We start from the raw sequence: 21,889 nt of genomic DNA on the forward strand, positions 1-21,889 counted from the left end.
CGGGATAAGAAATCTCAGGTAAATCGCTCAGTCTGTCCCAGTCGCACATGTTCTGTTGACAAGGGCCCCAACGTGGGAAGGGCGATGGGTGTGGCGGACCCTGATCCACAACTTCACTTTATCACGTCAAATGCCTCGATCCATGCTTGAAATTCCATGGAAAACTACTTGTAAACATAAGATGACAGAATATTTACGGACATTTTTACTGCTGGTCCATTCGCACGGGATAAGGACTTTTCCGGCCCTTTTTACGCCAGGTAAAAGTCGCCATAATCTTTACTGACATCGTCCGGTAATGATTACTGAGATGCAACATTTGGACGGGATGAAAATCACTGAGAATCTCTGGTAATAATTACTTGTATAATTAATCTCGTCCGAAAGGTTCATTGCATGTCTTTCTTCTTTGTTTGAGTAATAAGAGTCCATTTCAAAAAGCAAAACACACACCACGGCTGATTTGTCTGTTCTGTTCAGCACAAGACGGCTGCTTCCTTATAGCAAGGCCCTTGCTTACAGTATATAAAAAAGGTCTAGAAAAACCAAATGATTTTTATTTTAAAGCAATTATACACTTATTCCACTATTCCGTCTGGGTAGTATATTCAATGACTGCCAGTAATCCCTCCTAAACGTTACCCACTTGGACCTATAATCAAGTTATTTTTTGACTGCTGACATACATCAACATGTACGCTTACATGGTGACAAAATGGCGCCACAACTTGGCTGAATCATGTGCTCTGACTTTTTGACATTTTCTCAGCGCTGGGGAAGTTCAGGTTCATTGGAAACACTCGCCGCCTGGTGCTGTGCAGCGAAGCACATTTTTTCACATGTATTTCTACATGATATTGACCAGCTGCTCGTGGTTAACAACTGGCATGAATTCACTTTGGACTCGAGACGGTAAATATCAAACAACCCCCGTGCCCACAGGCCAGGTTTGGCTCTGAACATAATTATTTTTCGGCCCTCCAAAGGATTCTAGGAACTGAGGAGACGTTTTTCATCTGCTTTGAGAGTCGTGATGTTTTAGAGGTGACTGGGATGTATGTTCCCTCCTGCCATGGTGTGCTGATTGATTAATTGAGCACAATTTGTACAGGAAGGGTCATAAATGTGAGCTACTAGCGGTCTGGTTGTATAACAGTCTAAAAGAATTGCACTCTTGTGAGAAGCTGGGATTTGCTTCTTAGATTATTATTATTTTTTTTTTTCTTTGTGGGTGCTTGAGCTGTGAGTGTGAGCAGCTGTTATATGACTGGACTCTAAAATATAATCAGTCTAGGGATAATACCAGCATATGGCTGTGCCATATTTGTGTTTAATGTAATTACAGGGCTTACATTTTAAAAAAATCAAAAAATCACAGTAAACTGGTACACATGGAGACACATGACACAGCCAGAGTCACTTGTGGTTATAAAAGGCTTCCTTTTGTCAATAATAAGGTTTGTATCAGCCTGTTTTATGGGCATCTTTGATTTGCACATAAAAACAGGCTGATGAAATTTGGAAAAAAGTTTTGAAATACAACATATTACGCTTCAGGGAGGTGGAAAATCAAAAAAAAAAATGTAAAAACAAATGAGTGCGGAAAAAAAAAAGATTTAGCGAATAAAGGATGTTTTCGTGGATGAAATGATTTCTCAAACTTGTGCAAGAAGCAAATATTGCTACAACAATACATTGACGCGGCAACAATACTTTTTTTTCAATTTAATTTATATCATTAAGTTGCACCTTTTTTTTAATCATTTAATCATTTTGTGGTGACCCAGACTTTTTAATTTTTAAACATTCAGTTCAAATGCAAACCTTGCTTTTGATATCAAAAGGGATACAGTTCTGCCATTGTTATTGATTCATGGTGTCTTAATAATAGAACAACTGTATGTACAGGAGGTTGGGATTTGAACTGTCCACGTTTTAATAAATCATCACTGGGATTTTTCCCACAGTCACTTTATCTCAGTTACCATGGGCTTATTTGGTGTAAAAACGACTTTGGTGAGACTTTGTGTTGCTGGATGAGAAGTTCTCTTGATATGCAACATACCTCATACACCTCAGTGACATGAATGTCTTCTTAAAGTTCAGAGGCAAAGATACCCCGGCTCTCTGTCGACCCAATAATGTCTTAATGGTTTTGAGAACAGAACACTCTCCAAGCAGCTGATCATTTTTAATTTTCCCAGTACAGAGAATAACTGGTGTATTATTAGTTGCCACACACTTCATCTTCCATCACTCTCCTCAGTAAATGATTCCATCATCTGTAATATGATTATTTTATTTCTGACAGCTTTGTTCACCGAGCACCCTGACGAGCAGTGACATGATTGGTATGAATCGGAGACGAGGGTGAACTCTGTGTTGAGTCTGTGTTCTCTTTCTTTCTCTCTGTACGACTGTGTTCAATTCACAGACCTCGTGTGCGCTTCGCCGTGTTCAGATTGTCGGCGGGCAGAACAGGTGTGGAAAAATGTATTTCCCTTCCATACAATTAGGTTGTTTAATCATGTCTATCATAAGGCCTATTTGCAGACAGATTCAACTCATCCCTTTGCTCCAGATGGTGGCAGAGGTAGGCGCACGCACACACACACACACTTGATCAGAGAGAGAAAGACTGACTACTCAGTATAATGGTTCATTAAATAAGGAGACAAAAAAATGGTTTGCTTTTACCAGAGCAGGTCAACAATCTAAGCTGCATTTTTGTTGTTACTGTGATAGAAACCATGTGGAGAAAGAAGTGTGACACACAGACAATAGAACAGATCACTGGTTGGTGAACGGACTGAAGAAAGACAAGCGGAAAGGGTTCCAGGGGAGTGAAGGGTAGAGGATGGGAAAAGAGGAGATGATGAAGAGATGAGAATGGTGTAGGACCACGGTTCTCCAACTGTGGCATGTGTGCCACCAGAGGTACACGAGCTTCCTCTGGTACTTGGAGGAAGATCAGAAATACTGTTCTACTCTATATACCAGATTATGTGATTGGAGTGGTTTGGTTAATTAAGTAGGGTCACCTTATCTCTCGCTTCATCTTAACCTAATTTCTCCATAGTGTGTAAAGTAAATGTGAGGAAGAAGAAGAGGATGATGAGGAGTGAGCAAATTATCCTATGGGGAGTAAATCTGCCTCCTGCGCCTCCTTTCACGTTGACAATAATGGCGTTACTTGGCAAGAGCTCCATATTTTCTCGTTTCCTTGGTGGTACTTGGTATAAAAAGTTGGAGAGAGCCACTGCTGTAGGACATAAAATAAAATAAAAAAAGATGAGCTGGTCCACTGGAGAGAGGAACGTTTAAGACCAACACAATTGTCTGGGGGGGGAAAAGGTTGGAGATTGAAAAGACAAAAACTAAAGGAGAGAAAATATATAAATGGACACATATATATAAATATACATACACACATATATATATATATATATACATATGTATATATATTATCATTATCATATTATTAAATTGCAACATACAGTATATATATTAGATGACCAATTCTGGTTATTGTGCTGATGGATGAGCTGGAGTCCTTGATAAATACGATTAATGCTAAGTGGACGAACATAGGCGGCCTTAATTCAGTAAATGGTTTTTCATACAAAAAGGGTTTTTGACTTGCAAATGATGAGTCCGCTTTTAATGATTCTCAAGGGTAAATGAAGGCTCACAGTTATTGGTTTTTAATTGTGTTCTGGACTGAGATTGGTACATGAAGTCAAGGATGGTACATTTTTTTTTTTTTTTGAAAGACGATTAAAGCAACAATACAAAACTCTAAACGATGTCAATTTAAAAGGCCAACCACTGCTCTTGAATAGATTGTCTTCTCCACAACATGAGTTTGAGTAAACGTTACCTTAAAACTGAATTGCAAATCCAATCATTGTCATGAAACATAGGGGAGTTTGTTGGGGGGGGGGGGGGGGGGGAGTTTGTTGTTGCTGTCAAGCTAAATTTATTACAAAGAAGACAAAGCTATTGACATTTCCTCTTTCCTGTCTCATCTGATCACAACCTTTAATGAATCAGCGACATCCTGCCAGTGAAGGAAGTGCGTAGGAGGTTTGTGTCGTTCAAAGAAAAATGAGAATCTGATTTCAGGGAAGATGGCCACCATATTTTTGACTTGAAGAGGAGTAACGAGTAAGTAAAGTATATGCAATATTGCTCTCTGTGTCACCTTCATTTTAAGATTTAGTCTTTTAAAAATGGATGCAAGACCTCCAATTATTCAGCTTTTTCAGATTTCCACAGGCTGTAATTTATACGCCTGACTCTTTTGTCCACTGTTGGAATTGTGGTAAACATAAAAGCAACTGAGGGTAAGCATCTGCAATGACAAAGACACACAACAATGCAGGTCACAAAGTGTGTATCTGTGTGCATGCAGACACTTGTGTGTGCGAGTGCTCACAGCCGACACAATGTTCTCACCTCCCTCTAAGGCGCTGTTGTCATAATTCAAACAAACGGCCATCCTGCACTGCATTGTGGGTAGGGAAGCGTGAAGCATAGAGGCGTTTTATGAGTGAGAGGGAGAGGGGAGAGGATGACAGGGAGGAGAAAGGTAAAGAAGTAAAGCCATGGGGTGTGTTCCTTTTTGCTCAGTCACTAATGAACTGAACGGTTGCATTGGTGCAGATATTGCACATCACACACTCTGAACACATTCTTCCAAACCACCTGAAGCTGCAGTGAGTGAGTGGATGTTGAGCATGGGCGGACCCACTGGGAGAGGTGAATTAAATTTCATCACAATAAAAAAGTGTGCATGAGAGCGCGAAAGCGGGCAGATGGAAAACAAGGTAGACTGTGAGGACGAGATGGCCACGGAAGATAAACAAAATAGTGTGTCTGTGTGGGCTCTGAGGTGTAATGTGAGCGCATATGAAACAGCTGTACCTTATCTGATGGGTCCATGCTTTTCTCTAATCCAACTACAGCCACATGCCTCGCAGCATGAGTGACTTTCATATGTTGTGATTTAAGCATGACTATGATTTCACATACACATACACACTATCAGATCACAGTTATCTCTGTCTATCTCGCTCTAGTAGAAAGCACAACTACTGAATTCTAGTGTAAAAGGGGTGTGCGTCTCTCCCTGAGAAAAAAAACATTCAGTACGTAGACGTGATACAATGATTCAAGTTTTTTTTTTTTTTTTTAAATTGTGGAATGATTTCATACAATTTAATGAAATATAATCTTTGTTCAATGCTGACGTTCGTTTTTCAATTACACGTTAGAACAAACCAAATCTGCCACTGCTTATTTCTGAGCTACACCTGTCATTGTGTTTACTTACACGTAATTAGACAAAGAACTTGAGGTCTAATGTATTAACAACCATTTTTGACAGTGTTAATAGAAAGTGAAGTCTGTCTGTACGACACAACCATGCCTAAGTGTGTCATTTTGTAAATTAATGAATAAGGAAATGAGAAGAAGCTAGCTGCTAGTTGCTAAGAGACTGGCTGCTAGTTAAAAGAAGCTAGCTGCTAAGAGGCTGGCTGCTAGTTAAAAGAAGCTAGCTGCTAGTTGATAAGCAGCTGACTGGTAGTTAAAAGAAGCTAGCTGCTAGTTGATAAAAGGCTGACTGCTAGTTAAAAGAAGCTAGCTGCAAGTTGCTAAGAGGCTGGCTGCTAGTTAAAGGTTGTAACTGCTAGTTGCTACCATGCTGGCAGGTACTTAAAATAAGCTAGTTGCTTAGGAGCTAGCTGTAAATTGAGACCAAGTTTTTTAAGAGCATTTGAAGATAATTTTGGCGCTTTAATTTCCGCTATATAATTCCAGCACATAATGTCTTCTACAAACAGATGGGACATCGACCCTTTCATATAGTACTTTTTTATATCAATACTGATTTTTGATAAGTAAAATGTTTTCTTACACCTCTAAAATATAACCTTCATACAATTCTCAAGAAAATAGTGGTCAGACAAATATCATTGCCTTATGTTTGAGCATTTGTATTGTGTTTTTGTTTCCATAGAGCACACACTCAGACATAATTCCGACTGCAATTATAGCATTATCCACTGTGTATGATGAGTCATCATTAACTCCATCACCTGTATAAATTCCCATTTTATTAGTTGCTCAATTCCTTTTTTATCTTGTTGTATCACAGCTGCATGAACACATAAGGCATGTTATGGCTTGTAAGAGTATGAATTAATTGTTGGGATTTTATGTTGCAAATTAGCTTGCATCAAATTGCCCCCCTCAGGGATGAATACAAGTTAATTTGGACTAAATTACTTTAATAACAATTCTTATGTTCCAAACTACAGTTTTTGCAAAAGCTGAATACAGATGTGGGTTTTGGGGTTTTGTTTTTCTTTAATTATTTTTTTTATGATCATTTTTTACATTTATGCAAAAAGAAATAGCTCACTGGGGTAAATGTTATTTGGGAATCATCTGCACACAAAGACTACACTTTTCACTTGATGACAACCATAGGAAAATGTCACTGTCAACAAAAAGGCTTTGAAACATCACCAGTATGCTTTGCATCTTCTGCTCATCAGACACTGAGTCATGGAGGCAGCATTCTACTCTGGATATCTGAGCAGCTCTCCCTGTCAGCTCATGACCATTGATACAGGTCATAGCTGTGTTCACTGTAAATGAAATGTTCAGAAAACAATGTTCCTTAACTGATAAGTAGTTTTGGTATCTGGAGTGGTTGGTTGGCAGTTGTCCATCACAGTTTTAAAGTGACTCACAAACTCTAAAGATGAGAGGAAGAGCAGAAAGTACTTCAAAAACAGTAGATGACTAAGTCAAGGCCTTCAATAACACATACATTCTAAGACATTCACGATCTGACACTGTTAGACCAAAGAGACAGTAACAGTTGGAATAACTTAAATGTGAGGAAATTATTCAACTTCAGTGCTAAAACGTACTTATCTTTTTTGTCTTACAGTGTGGGTGGTGGCGCAAAGTTAGTTCTCAGTTTTCAGTTCAGTTTTCAGAGGACTGACAGCATTTTCAACGCTGTTTTGGAGCTTCAAAACATTTGGATTTATAGGGTTATAAGTTTTGATTTATTCCAGTGTGCAGACGGCAACCTCCCTTGCACTGTATTCCTCCCTGGTTTTAAGAGTTGGGAATAAATTGAGCAGTTCTTCTGCATTTTGGTTTCTTAAATAGAATTGGACATTTTCTCTGCTCGACCCAGAATATAAGATAAGACAACGATCGGAGGAATAAACCAGAAGTGTTAGGACGGGGGCCACACTGGAGCATGTGCACTGTGTGTCAGCTGCTGCTGTTTTACATGGAGTTTGTATCTAAAAGGTGACATTAATATCACACTTTTAAATGCCTCTGTGCTCTGTACTAAATGCCAGAACTCTTAAGTGAAGAAGCTTGCAAATATTTCACAATAAAAGCCTGGTTGAAAAGAGAAACTGATTCAGGGAACTGGAACACTTGGGCGCTTTTTCTTTGAAATGAGTACAGAAAGTGTTGTGTTTTTTTACCACGTGTGGATAACAGTAAACACAGTCAATCACTTTATTCTTAAGGACAGCAGCACACCTATGATGCACATCTCACATGTGGCAGTGTGGCTGCTCTAATCTGATATCGTGCGCCTCAATGAAAAGCAAGCTGTTCCGTGACACAGATGTGCAGCTCATGCTTCCGGCGTGGGACCCAACCTTAGAGACGACTTCTGCGATAAGGCAAGACAAGATATTGCATGTCGGACGTAACATTGGTGCAACCACAAAATACATAAAGTGTTTTCATTCTTCACAGTGCGTCTCCATCCGTTCTAACTTTACGTGTGCCTTTATCATCTGTAGTTTGACTGACAGGTTGCTTTTAGGGGAATGACAGGAGCAGCAGTCAGCACAGTGTACGGAGAATCTCACACACGAGCATCTACACACAGACGCATGGCATGTACATGTCTCCTCGGGTTAGCGGACGGCTACGATAATCGTTTTTGTCTGGTTCTTGGCAGCTTCAGCAAAGCAGTCAATCTGATTGCAGGGTCGAAAAGTGTCCGCGAGCACGCACGTGCATGTGCACGTGAAGAAATAAGAAAGAAAAAAAGTGTAATAATTGGCGTACAGTGCAGCGGTAGCCACCTGAAGGCATAGAAGGAAACACCAAAGAAAGAAAAGACAAGAGTGAGTGAGAGAGAAAGAGAGAGGGAACGAGATTGAGAATGACAGAGGGAGTGAGAGAGAAAGAGCAAGAGAAAAGTCAATGCTGTGTCCACCAGGGACAGAATGTCAAGATGGCTTTTTTTCATCAGCGGTGTAATGGAGGGTTGGGGCCTTTTTACCGCAGGAGTCACCTTGTCTAATGCGGGAGGGGATGGAGCGAATGAGAGAAGGGAAAAAAGAGGGAGAGAGGGAATTTAAGGCAAGGGGTTAGTTTGAGGGAGGCAGGGATGGACGGAGGGGGAGAAAGAAGAAAGAATAGACTAAAAAAGAGAAAGAAAAAACTGAAAGACAGACCATGAGGGACAGAGAGTGGGAGGTAAGTAAAACAAAAAGAGTATAATAGATAAATGCTAACACAATCTGTTCGTATAAAAGCTAAAGAATGATACAGTGACAGATGGAAGGAGACGTAAAGGAAAGTAGAAATAAGAGAAAGAAAATAGTATGGAAGAGGGGAGAAGGGGGAGGTGGGCGGAAAAATGAATGATCTTCATGTACCGTGATTCACTTTGTAAGTCAAAGCAATTTAGTGTGACACATTTTAACGAGCGCAGAGACAACTTGATTAATACGGCTTTATAGCTTTGGCAGAAAGCAAAGAGTTGTGTTAAAACAGCGAGGAAACGGGCAGCGTGCAACATTTGAGAGAAACTCTGGAAACTTGCACCCACTTTTACCTACAGATCTGTCCAGAGACAGAAACAGCCACACACGCAGCAGACAGAAGAGAAAGAAAGAGCAGGGACGATGAGAAAAAGAAATGTCCGTATGTGAACGTGTGTAACGGGGTCATTGGATTCAAAAGCCCTGAAAGTTTTCTTAAATCAAAGTAAAGCCAGCAGTAATCTTAAACTGCCTCTAAAATGGCAGACCAGCGACAGACAGATTGATGTGTTTTAAAACAAAAAGCGAGCAGTGCGGATGTAGCCTCAGCTAACCTTCCCAGGATAAATACAGGTTAAATGCACTGACATCGATATGTAAGGTTTACATCCCCCCTGTAATAAAAGATGTGATATATTCTGCAGTCGGGTCATTTCGGGGCGGCCCGGACTTGAGTTAGTTGTGAAATACTCGAGTGCATCTGGGGTGAAAGACGTAAGGTCGTACTTGTGTTTAGCGTGAAGTGCTGTCCATTGTGAGATGGGAGAGTGGATTAGATGATCAGAGGCCAACCTTAACTCAGAGGTTTGGAGTCCGGCCATGGGAACTGACACAAACACACAAACACACACACACACACACACACACACACACACATAGCGGTACAGGGCGCACTTTCAGGTCCATTTAACCTGCGAGTAATAATGTGGCAGCCATATTGAACTTACATCACACATGGGAAAGGAAACTGACCAGAAGAGTTGTCTGAGTTACTGGTCTGTAACAAGATACATGTCTATCAGGCACACCGATCTGTGCTGTTCAAGGATAAACACGTTTTTAAGTTGATGTACGGTAAATATTTACATGATTGACCTGGGACAGAGTAAACAACGTCACATTAAGGTTCAACATTGGAGCTTCACACCCTTTTTTCCAGGAATTTACTTTTTTTGTGAGCACTTAAACAACTTCCTTATCTATACTGGCTCCAAAGCTGAGGGTTGATTTTCATTTTTTGGGCCGTTAAAGAGCAGTTCAACAAAAAACACACATCGATTTAAGAGGTAGCTTTTGATTAGCAGAGTGGAATGACATAAATGTAGAAAATATGACCAAAGCAGACTGGCTTGATCTCAAAATATGACTTGTCTTTGCATCGGTGGTTGTAATTGTGATTGATTTACCTCTAGGTTTAAATCCCTCTTTGTGTAAACGTATTAATTATGTGTACTCGCATAATTTAAAGGGTAGATCGTTATTATTTTTTCACACTATAATAAAAAATAGCATAAATAAAAAGCCCACATGTTCTCAAATTATATTTTTTTGAAATAATGTTTTTTTGATTTATATCAAATTCTCCTCCTCCTTTTCACAAAACTCTATTATCTTCTATTCTTTAATTGGTTCATTTCCATCTAAACCTACTGTATATTGAACACTCGGCGCAGCGACGACATGTTTATTCCCGAGAGTCTATCGAAAAGCTTCCAGTGCAGCATCAGGCAGGATTTATCAGCCATTATTGATGGGAGTCATTGATTAGGCAGCATATTGATTGCACTACTGGTGATTAGGACATCATGAATAAATGACAGGGTGGTATTGAACACTTGACGAGCATAAACCCTCGTATACCCTGGACAGGAAGGGAGGAACGACTTGAGAAAAAGTGGGAATTATTAGAGAGAAAATGTAGATTTTTTTTTTCTGATGCTATGAATTATGAATAATGTCCTCAAATTAACGTCTTAACTATAAACGCCAATCCGCGTGAAATCTGTGCACTGAAACGCAACACGACAGCTCTTCTTCATTTTTCCTCAAATATATAAATAAAGCTTTAAATTGCTCGTCTAACTCACCATGGGAACCATCAGAATTAGCCCGTATTGAAATTTACAGCGACATTTAAACCACTAAACCCCGTGGTTGCACCATCAATACTCCGTCAGACAGATGTGACGGCTCTGGAACGTCTTCGTTCATTCCGGCGGTTGCGAGACAGGCCAACCAATCAGGAGACGGCTTGCTCTGCGTTTAGAGAAATTACCGTCCGGTTTGTTTAATATTGTCTCTCGGCAGACTTGACAGACCCACATGACTGGCATCCATCTTGGTTGTTATACCAGCACGGCTCGTATTAGTCACGCTTCTATCAGTTTGGATCGCACAACAATGTCATGTGAAGTTATGTTTCTCATTTGGAGGCAACATTTGTTGAATTAAAAAAAAGGCTCTTTGTGGTTTTCGGGTCCAATGCAATATAAAAGAGAAACGAGGGAGGGGATGGGCAAAAAAAAAGAAGATAGAGGATAAAAGGGTGAAGGAGGGGAGGGGGATGGAGGGAAGGAAACAGTGAAAGAGGGAAGGAAGGAAGCAATTGTGCTTACAGGTTCTTGACGTTGGTGACTCCTCTGAAAGCTTTCCTCGGAACCGCCTGAATCTGGTTCTCGCTGAGGTCTCTGGAGAGAGAGAGAGAGAGAGAGGGAGAGGGGGGAGAATGACGCAAGACATTAGTTGAGGTATACCAACCACTCAAAGATGTACAGGTCAGGTGATAAACAAAACCACCAGCATGTGCAACATGTGCACAGTACATATATATATGTATATATACTGTAAATATATATATATACACATATATACAGTATATGATGACTATTTCAGAAGAACAAAATCAAAGAGGGAGAAAAATAAAGGATAACATGACATTTATGATCAGTGGAACAATTTTCAAAGACAAACAGAAAGATCAGAGCTGTAACGTGTGTGTGTGTGTGTGTGTGTGTGGAATATGGAAGACAGAATGTTTCACATGTTTTTAATGTAAAAGTTTTTTTGTTTTTTTTTTTAAACTAAAAAAAAAATTGCCCTCCTACTGTGCAAAGTTGCTCTGTTGGAAAAGATGAAGCAATCGCACGTAAACACACACTTTTCCTTCCTTCTTGTACACACACACACACACACACACACACACACACACAAGCTGACCGTCGCAGCACATGCAACAGTCTCTGTATTCTCCTCGCTAATGAAAACGTATATGAATGAAATGATTTCTGACACGACACAATGGCCTGGCCTTAATTCTATTAGTGCTGTTTGTTGGGGAGAAGCCTTGGCGGGCGAACAGCGCTCCGAAAATACAATGTAATTAAAGAGAGAGAGAGAGAGAGAGAGAGAGATAGAGAGAGAGAGAGAGAGAGAGAGAGAGAGAGAGGTATGAAATATCAGACGAGCTAATCACCATATATTCCTGCCCGTCAGGTCTGAAGCATACAAACACTCACAGAAATGCACACATGCACACACGGACCCTCGCACCAACACACTGTGACAGACAGTGGACACACATTTAAAAGTTAAATAAGCAGCACTTAAGAGCAAAAGAACTCCACCTGGACTTTTCTGTTTGACCTTCACACACACACACACACACACACAGTATTAATGTAAATTATACACTGTAGCTTAGAGTGTATCATTTACAATCACTCACTCGTTACAAGTTAGTTCTGCTCCGAAAACAGAGAACTCATTTCCACCACCTAAAAAAGAAAAGGGGGTTTTCGCCATTTCGGTTGTTTCTCTTTCAGCATGTGCGTTTTTCTGGCTCTTTCCTTTTGTTTGACAAGAGATGAGCACTATACTCGCCTCTGCTTTCTTTTCTTTTCTCCCCACCAAGGCCTTGATGGGAAAAGTATGTGCCTGGCATCGTGCACTGTTTAGGCAAATAAAAAATGCGAAATGTTGCTTTGCGCTCAGATTTTTTTTGTCCTCTCTTTGTTGCAGCCATGCTGGACAGGAAGTACGCAGAACATCAAGATATCATGTATTTTTTATTTTTTTTTAGCAGAAACTGACAGAGAATGAGTATTATCTGATTTCTTTCCATCTGGTGCATGTTGTTAAAGTGTGTGAGAGATTAAATGCGTTGGCCACCACATTGTAAACGAGTCATCGGACAATAAGGACATCGACAGACGGTGTCGCACAAGCGGATATGCTAATATCTGTCAAAGTAAAGGGAGCCCTAATTGGAGCATTCTGTACTTCTCTATACAGTATGCTGCCCACTTATGGTGTGCTCAGCTTATAGAAGAAAGAAAAAACAAGCAACATGCAGAGACTTAATGTGGCGTAAAATGCTGGCAACAGTCTGCTCCTTAAATTGCCAAGATGGAGTGGTGCCAGTCAAGTGTTTGCAAAGTGCTGAGGTGCCGACCTCTTACACCATAATAAGACATTACATCAGGTTTACATCCACACTGCCGTGTATACACAGGTGAAGGTGATTGACTCTTCTGAAGTGAAATGTATATATTCACATTTTTAATTTTCAAATGTCTGTCAATCACTGCGTCCTCTATCGACTGAAAACATTAAAAAAAGTCTCATTTCTGAGTGGTTCCATCGGCAATAAGTCTTTTATTGTTTTGTTTACCAGGCATGATATTTATTTCTTATTTCCTCTAACAGAAGGAAAGCCATCCAAGTCAAATAAAAGCCATTATGAGACCATGTGTGTGTGTGTGTGTGTGCCTCTTTGTCTTTTATGACTGCACCTGAGCGACTGACACCAGCTCCCGGAGTTCACAGTTTAAGCTGCCAAAATAAAAACAAATGCGTCAAAGAGGCTCTGAACGAGGTTTTCATTATATAGGTGGTCACTGGTTGTCCATTTGTGTGATTGCTTTTCGGGTTAGGGAAATGTTTTTTTTTTTATTATTATTATAGTCAAGCTGCATCCAGCACCGCTCACTGTTTGGGTGACATTTTGGTGACACATAAAATGTGTTTATAGAAAGATAAAGTATCCTGCCTGATAAATGTGTTTGTGGTAATTGACCAAAGGTGCACATGTGCGTCCCACAAAGGCCTTATTACACTCAAACTGAAAACTGGACATGTGCCCTTTAACAAATACTATAGACTTGCTTTAAATGTGAATACATGTGTCAATCACTATCATCTCAACTAGACATGCTGTAGATGATGAAATAAGCATTATGTGACGTTATGTACTGCCCAATTTAAATAACAACTGTTTACTCTCATATAATGTATTACCTGCACAGTGTCGGGGCTATTTCTTCATGTAAACAGTTGACATCTCATCTCTCTGTGAGTCACACCTGCCGACCTTTGAGTAGAGCAAAGGCTATCGCCAACAGGAGATTGGCTTATGATCCTTGAAAAGGACACTCACTAATAGACTCACCACACACACACACAGGTACACAAACAGGGGCGGGATGGTTTGCACACCAATGTCGAGCAATCTGCTCTCACATTTCAATTAATGGCTTTAGCCTTTTTGGCCCTCCTCTATTGCTACAGCATTTCAGGAAGCGGGCAATTAATCTCCCGAAATTCTATTAAAGAGACAGATGGCTATTTGAATTATACATCAGTTCCAGTAGAATGACACATTCAGTGAATTATGCTCAAACTGAAACAACTGCATATGTTTTTAGGAAGGGGGGGGGGGGGGGGGGGGGGGGGGGGAATTTCAGGACCTGGACTGGAACTACAACTGTGTGTTGACAGAATATATTGAGATGTTTCCCTCCCAAATAGTTTATTCATTCATTCATCTTCTGCCAATCCCAGCTGACATGGGGCGAAAGGTGGGGAACAGGTCATCCCCCAAATCTGCATGTTTTTGTACGGTGGAAACGAATGCAAGAACATGCAAACTCCATGCAGAAAGAACCTTGTTCTGGTCTTCTTGCTGCAAAGGCAAGAGTGCTAACTACTACACCCCCCTCCCGTGTGGCCCCACATACTTTATTTTAAGGAAGATTCAATTCAAATTCAGATGTTTCATATGCAGTTTGTCGTGTGAGATGAAGGTGTAGGACAGGCAGTATAGACTGCTGCCGTAGAAGCTGGAGGCTTGAACACAACACAGCACCACTGTCAGTGTCTTCAGATTCATGCCATGAAATATCACAATATTTTACGCTATTGATATTTTCTTACACCCCTCTCTCTTAATGAGACAACACAAAAAACCCAGAGTTTACAAGAGTTGGAGAAGAAGAACATAAGAACAGAATAAGGAAAAGAAGAACATAAGAATAGAATGAGGAAAAGAAGAAGAACTCTAACAGCAGCAGCAGCAGAAGAAGAAGAACAAGAAAGGGCACTCTTCCATTATCCATTTCATGTTTGTCATGGTTTCCTAAGTACTGTATAATTGATTGAATTTTGAACCAAATGTCTTCCAGACCTCCCCCCTTTCACCAAAAAAGACCCCCCACTCTTTATTAGAGTTTCCCAGGCGAGGCGTCTCCTCTCTGGGCATGATGACTCTCTGTGGCCCCTGGAAGTCTGGGGGGGAGATTGAGAAATGACAAGTGGGAGCCTCCTCTGGTCGGGGCTGGTGTCGGTGGTGGTCATGTTGGTGTGTGTGTGTGTGTGTGTGTGCGTTTGCTCGCAGCTATCACCTCCTCCATATTAACTTCCATTATTCATGTGAGGAGAATAATAACACTTGCCAGGTCACCCTTTGTCACTTCAGATATTGCTGTTAACCCTTTAACACACACACACACACACACACGCTCCATTGTGCCTCCTTGGTGGGGCTGAACTATTAATTTTCAAATCAAATTTGCATTTTGAAATGACGCAATTAGCAAATTGCAAAGACTGCAAGTTAATCAAATTATATTTTTGACTGTGCTATGCCAGTTTAAAAATGCAATGGATGTAGAGATGGATAGATGGATGGATAGACCATTTTATACCATTTAACCATAAAAGGAACAGAAAATGCAAAAGTGCTTTTGCCCATTTGTCAGAATAACTTCCAATATCTGGTAGTTATTTACAATTCACTGCATGTTAAAATACTGTTTTGACAATTTAAAATGAAGAAAAACAAAAAGGTTTATGTAGGAAAAACACTGCAGTTGCACAACTAGAAAAAAATACAGCTTACCTTCATACACAGACAAACACTGATCTTTTTTTCCCTAAACATCTCACCCTGCACTTTTACATGTAACAGCAGACACCTGATATTAGACAGATCCGCCCTCAGGCTGATCCAGATACGAGGCAGGGCCGTTGAGCCCAGAACCATTAACCCGCAAACAGAGGAGTGGGAGCAAAGCCTTTTTGATTTCATACGACTCGGTGTCAGCGGGCATCACAGGAGGTCTCAGCTCAACACAAACGACAAGGGGGCTGGCAAAAGGTGTGCGTCTGTGTGTCAGGTGCAAATTGTCAGTCTCTCTGTGTGGAGGCAGCAGCAGGAGGGAGAGTGGAGGGGCCTAAACTACAATGTACCACGTGCATCCTTGTGTGTGTGTGTGTGTTATTAAAAGACGAGTGGCTGCTGCAGAAGAAAGAGAGAGAAAGAGAGAGAGGGAGGGAGATGACCTTTGGCTGGGCTCCAGGGGTGAGATAAAAAGGGGGAAAGGAGATGAAGGAGGAAAATTGTGGGGAAGAAAGAATAGAGAAGGAAGGCAGAGGTGGCACATTTTATTTTTTGAAAGCCCAGAGACTGACGGTTAGCTCAGGCTTATACCGCTCTTTCCCTCTTCCCTGTCTCTTCTCTTCTTCGGTCACTTTCTTATTCTGCCCTTCTTTGCTGTCTTACTTTCCCTCTCTGTGTCTCTGTCTGTCTCTCATTGCCCTCCCTTGGGGTAACTGTAACTGCATTTAATATTGTTCCATAAAGCGGGTGATAAATATCGACTGCTGCGTGGCTCATATTACCCTTGTTTTTTAAAGGCACTCCACTGCAGGATTAGACCAAAGTCATGCAGCAGGTCTTACCGTACTGTGGCCGCCGTTCAGTATCCTGTGGTGTCCGTAACCTTGGAAACAATTTGAATGTCCTGTCTGCCATTTTAACTTACTATTAAGTATTGCCTTTAAGTCATAATAAATATGTAGTGAGGTTTTAAAGACTGGGGAAGTGGATGTTTTGAATGAATTCCCGCTAGCTTTTAGAGCAGAGTAAATCTTTCAATTCATGTTATGACTTTAAGTGGTGAAAAGAAAAAAAACTGCACTTTCTTTCTGTTAGGATATTTGAAAGTCAACACTCGGGTAACACGGCGAGTAACAGCGCTGTTAGAATTCATATGATCTCATGGAAGTATGTGTATTCCTGCCGCTGTAACACACGAGCAAATAAGTCCAACTCAGCCCTTAACGCGCGAGCATTTATTTAGTTGGGCAACTTTAAACGGAACATACAGGAAACTTTTCAACCTTCATTTCTCCTACTGACTGTAAATGCTACACTTTTTGGCAAAGCCACAGATGAACAGCTCTGTGCATTCAAAACTGGAACCTTCCCATTACGACCACGTCTTTGCTACAGAGCCACTCTACTTGAGTGATTCTTACTCGTGCCAACAAACTGAGGGAATATATTACCCAACATGCTGACAGAGCTTTGCACAAAGCACGACTGCTCTGTGGGACGATTTTTTTTATTATTATTTTTTTTTATGTATGTATATCAAGCTCACAATTTTAATTTGTCCATAGTTTGGGTTGGGGTTGGATTTCCAAAGGATATTAGTGCATTCTACTTTTATATTTCTTCGTGCGCAGTTACACTTCTCTAAAAAGAAAGTCTGCAAGTTCCTGTTGGGAGCAGAGTTTACTCCTAATAGAGCTGTGTCCCCCTTACTTTCAAACATGCTCCCCTGGTTCTTGTGGCCAATTTCAGTGTGCATTAAGACACTGTCATCAGGAACATTTAGCAAATTAAGGGTGTAGGAATCATATTAAGGGTGTAGGAGTCATTAAGGCTGTAGGTGTCATATGTAGGAGTCATATTAAGGATGTAGGAGTCATTAAGGCAGTAGAATCATATGTAGGAGTCATATTAAGGGTGTAGGAGTTATATATAGGATTCATATTAAGGCTGTAGGAGTCATTAAGGCTGTAGGCGTCATATGGCCTACTCCCTTAATACATACTAAGGGTGTAGGAGTCATATTAAGGGTGTAGAAGTCTTGTTAAGGGTGTAGTAGACATGGTAAGGTTGTAGGACTCATGTAGGAGTCATATTAAAGGTGTAGAAGTCATATTGAGGGTGTAGGAGTCATGTTAAGGTTGTAGGAGTTATATGTAAGAGTCATATTAAGGATGTAGGAATAATTAAGGCTGTAGGAGTCATATTAAGGGGGTAGGAGTTATATGTAGGATTCATATTAAGGGTGTAGGAGTCATATTAAGGGTGTAGAAGTCTTGTTAAGGGTGTAGGACCCATATGAAGAAGTTATATTAAGGTACTAGGAGTCACGTCAGTTTTTGGGTCTTCTTCAATGGCACATGAAGTCCATCCAATGATGTTCTGACTGAGAAGAAAACAGACGATAATCTATGGCAACACGTGACTGGACACCAGTGTGACTGAAAGCAAACTCACGGCTCTCGAGGCAAATCTCAGATTCCTGCGGACGTTCCGTTACGATGTAGCAACACTGCATTTGATACGTGGTGAATAAAAAGTTCAACAAAACGATGGAACAAGCTTCCCATCAGATACACATACAGCCTTGAAGTGTGTCCTCTGTGTGCTGCTGTAATCAAGCACAACTGAGGACACGCCGAATGGTCTCTCTTCCACATTCCTTTGCTGCCTTGCTTATTCTAGTCTTTGTAATTCCTCATCAGTCTTTGGACTCCTTGCCCTTGCTTCGTCTTGAAACCCCCTCCCTCTCCCTCTCCCTCCACACTCCCCCCGCTCCACTCCCCGTGATTTAATTAAGTGGGCACTTTATGAATAAAAATATTCCCCCCCTCTATTGATCACGGTGGACGGGAGCCTGACAGCAGCGGCTGGCTGGGACAGGGACGGGGACAGGAGAGCCACTCTCCTAACTCGCTCCATTACACTGATCTAAGTAAGTGTGTGGGTCTGTGCGTGGGCGGACAGATGTGTGTCCACCAGTGACATTTGTAAGATTGTGTAGACTGCTGTGTGTGTGTGTGTGTGTGTGAGTGAAACAGCCATCAGGGAGCTGTAGCATCTAAATCAAACTAAGCGTTCTCAAAAGCTCTCATGGGCCCTTGCAAATCCTTCATTAGAGACACACACTCACACACACACCTACACACACACGCCTCCTTTGATACATACACTGCATCAGCATTATAAATGGACATTGTCTGCACTTTTCGTTTCTCTCTCTCTCTCTCTCTCTCTCTCTCTCCTCCCCGTTGCTCTCTCCCCTCCTCTACCCATCGCTCTCCGTACGGCTGTAAGTATCTATTATGTTTTGTCGATACTGTAATTAAATTGGACAGCTTAATGCAATTCTCTGTGATCCATAGGCCTTTATGGATATAAAAGCTTTTCTGGCTCCGCGCCCGAAAGATGTCCAACAAATTTAGATGAGTTACTATGAGGAAGAAAAAAAATTGTTGCAGAGGTTAAGGCACACATGGTCATTTGTTACTGGCTAATTTACTTTAATGCCCCCGACGCCATTTTGTTTTAATACATTTTCAGTGATATCACTACTCCAGCCTCACTTTTCCTTGTTCTTCTAAGTTCTTCCTTGTTCTTCCTTGTACTTTTGCAAAGCCTTATTATCATCGCAGACTCTCGGGGGAAACATTTATGAAGCTAATAAAAACCTCAGCAGCCCGTGGTCAAGAGACGACATTAGACGTACACACGGAGAAGTGATGGATGGACGGAAGGGTGGATGAACGGGCGGGAGGAGAAAATGTGGAAACATCGTTACAGATGCAGCGATTGGAAAGACTGGAGACGGATGGTCGTCTTAGTATCTCACGTGTAAGAGGAGAAACTGATATTCTCACTCTTACTTTTGACCGAAGCAGTTTGATCAATATCAAACTAACCCAGTCCCACGAAACTGCAGCTCTATAATATGAATTATTGACACGATAGCAGCTACTGTTGCAGAGTGTGTGTGTTTTTTTTTTAATTTCCCAAACACACAAGAGGACCTTTTAATCTTTCAATTAAAATGCAGACATGAAAAAGACAAAAATGACAAGTTTATCTTCCCTGTAGCATCTAAAGCCTGCAAAGTCAGCTCCACGCCGGGGGAATCAGGTGAAGTATTTCATAAACCAAACAAGAATAAAATAATTAGAGTGGTAACAAGTAAAAGGGCGAGTAGTCTGTGTGTATACAGTATAAGTAAGAGTGAAAACTCTTGTGTGACGAGCTATAAGACACTTCATTTCCATCATACATGAGTTGTGTCGCTCTTAAAGCATCACAAAGGGAAGAGGGAAAAAAGAAAAGAAAGAAGTGTTCACTGACATCTGATTGAGATTATTCACGTTTAATTGACACGACGAGGCATTCCAGTGTAAGAGTGTAATGCATCAAAGTGATGAACTGATAATGGATTCTCTCACATGAAATAAATGGACTCTCAGAGAGAAATGAGCTATAGAGTCGACAGAGGATTTTTTTTTAGTTTGAGATTTTGATTTCGAGAACAGCCCGTGCTGCCTTTATGCAAAGGATTTTAGAAAATACCGATAATACCTTAAATACTGCAATATTTCATGGCCTGATACTGTAGCAATACTTCGAAGGCCTGTATTGATGATTGATGATGATTTTGAGTTGTATTTAAGCCTCCGACCACCAGTGGGCAGCAGGCTTTTGACAGTATATTCTTTAAAAAAGACAATTTGAAGGCGAGAAAACACAACATTGCTGATAGTATCACACAATATACTGTATTATACAAAGTCGTACTGTCAAGTATTTCATTAAAAAAGCACGCTGGACACGTTCTGAAGAGGTAGGTGGTTACAGGGACTGAAATAAAGAAGAGGAGGCACACGGAAAAAAAAGGACCAGAGAAAACAGGAGGGTCGACGGCAGGGTGAAGTAATGAGGAGGGGATCTGAAGCTGACAGGTGATGGAAAGAAAAGAGGTGACAGGTGAAAGGGGGGGGAAAAAGACAGAGAGAGGTTTGAGTAAGGGATATTTGGGGCAAAGAGTGCAGGAGAAATGCAGGAGAGAGACATAAGTGTGAATAAAGACTGCTGACTGTGGTGTTTTTGCCTTTATATGCATCTGGGGAATAACTCCACACCCATAAATAATACACCACAAATTAGCAGATTGGACAGAAGACGGGGGCTGTGTGTGTGTGTGTGTGTGCACAACTGTATAATGTGAAAATTCAATTGTACAAACGTGTGTCTTTGCCTCTGTGTTCACATCTGTTGTGTATGTACTATATATACAGTACGTAAGTCACCGCTGCGAGTTCTGATCCGTCTCTCTGCAGGTCAGCGTTGTCAAGGTTACCACAGGCCAATTAACTTTTAGAAGAGAAACCGAACAGACGAGTGCAGGTGTCTACAACAGTGGCGGGGTTAGAGGGAACGAGAGAACATGTAATGTATGTGTGTTTTTTTTTTATTAAAAGAAACCAACAAGCAGAGAGAGAGGATCAAAAATGAGTAGCGTATGAAAGAGAGGACAGAAGAGAAAAGAAACACAGCAGGCCTTTGTTGTCTCTGTGTGGCTGCATGGCCTTTCATGCTACTGAGAGACGGATACAACCGAGGGTGCAGTGGGAGAAAATGTGAGCCAGATCACAAGGGGGAAATAACAGATTCCAGACTCCCGTATTGGCGATGACGTGATGCTTTCACATGAAAAAGACTGACACACAGATAGTTCCTCGAGTCACTTAATGAGACCGAAATGTTAAGTTGCATTTCCACCGAGCAGCACGGCGCACGCAGCCGAGCTCGCCGCGGCACGGCTTTGGAACGGCAAAATCTGATCTGGCTCGCATTTCCACCGCAGGCTGTGTGGGCCGTCGCTGCGTGGACTACGTAAGCAGCGCGACATGATACCCGCACAACGCGGCCGAGGCTGCCAGCAAAATCAGCGAAGAAGAACAGCATCGCGGGAAAAGAAAGAGCAACGGTGGCGGACGTCCAGCATTTCATGTTCTTTTTGGACTTCAATCCCGTCTCTGACGTACTGCACGGTGTATATAGAAATGGTGTGTCGGGTGTTTTTTACTCATTCCAGTGCCGCTGTTACGCTGCAGTGATGATTATCTGTTGA

General features: G+C 41.2%; 1 protein-coding gene across 1 annotated transcript in view; it reads right to left on the minus strand.

Moving 5' to 3' along the window:
• slit3 (slit homolog 3 (Drosophila)) overlaps positions 1-21,889 on the minus strand; it is a 234,015-nt gene that overhangs the window by 92,562 nt on the left and 119,564 nt on the right. Inside the window, exon 5 of the mRNA XM_058649322.1 lies at positions 11,219-11,290. Within this exon, the coding sequence (XP_058505305.1) occupies positions 11,219-11,290 (72 nt within the window). The remainder of the gene's footprint in view (positions 1-11,218; positions 11,291-21,889) is intronic.

The sequence above is a fragment of the Solea solea genome, chromosome 14, assembly GCF_958295425.1.
Source record: "Solea solea chromosome 14, fSolSol10.1, whole genome shotgun sequence".
NCBI classification, from domain to species: Eukaryota; Metazoa; Chordata; class Actinopteri; order Pleuronectiformes; family Soleidae; genus Solea; species Solea solea.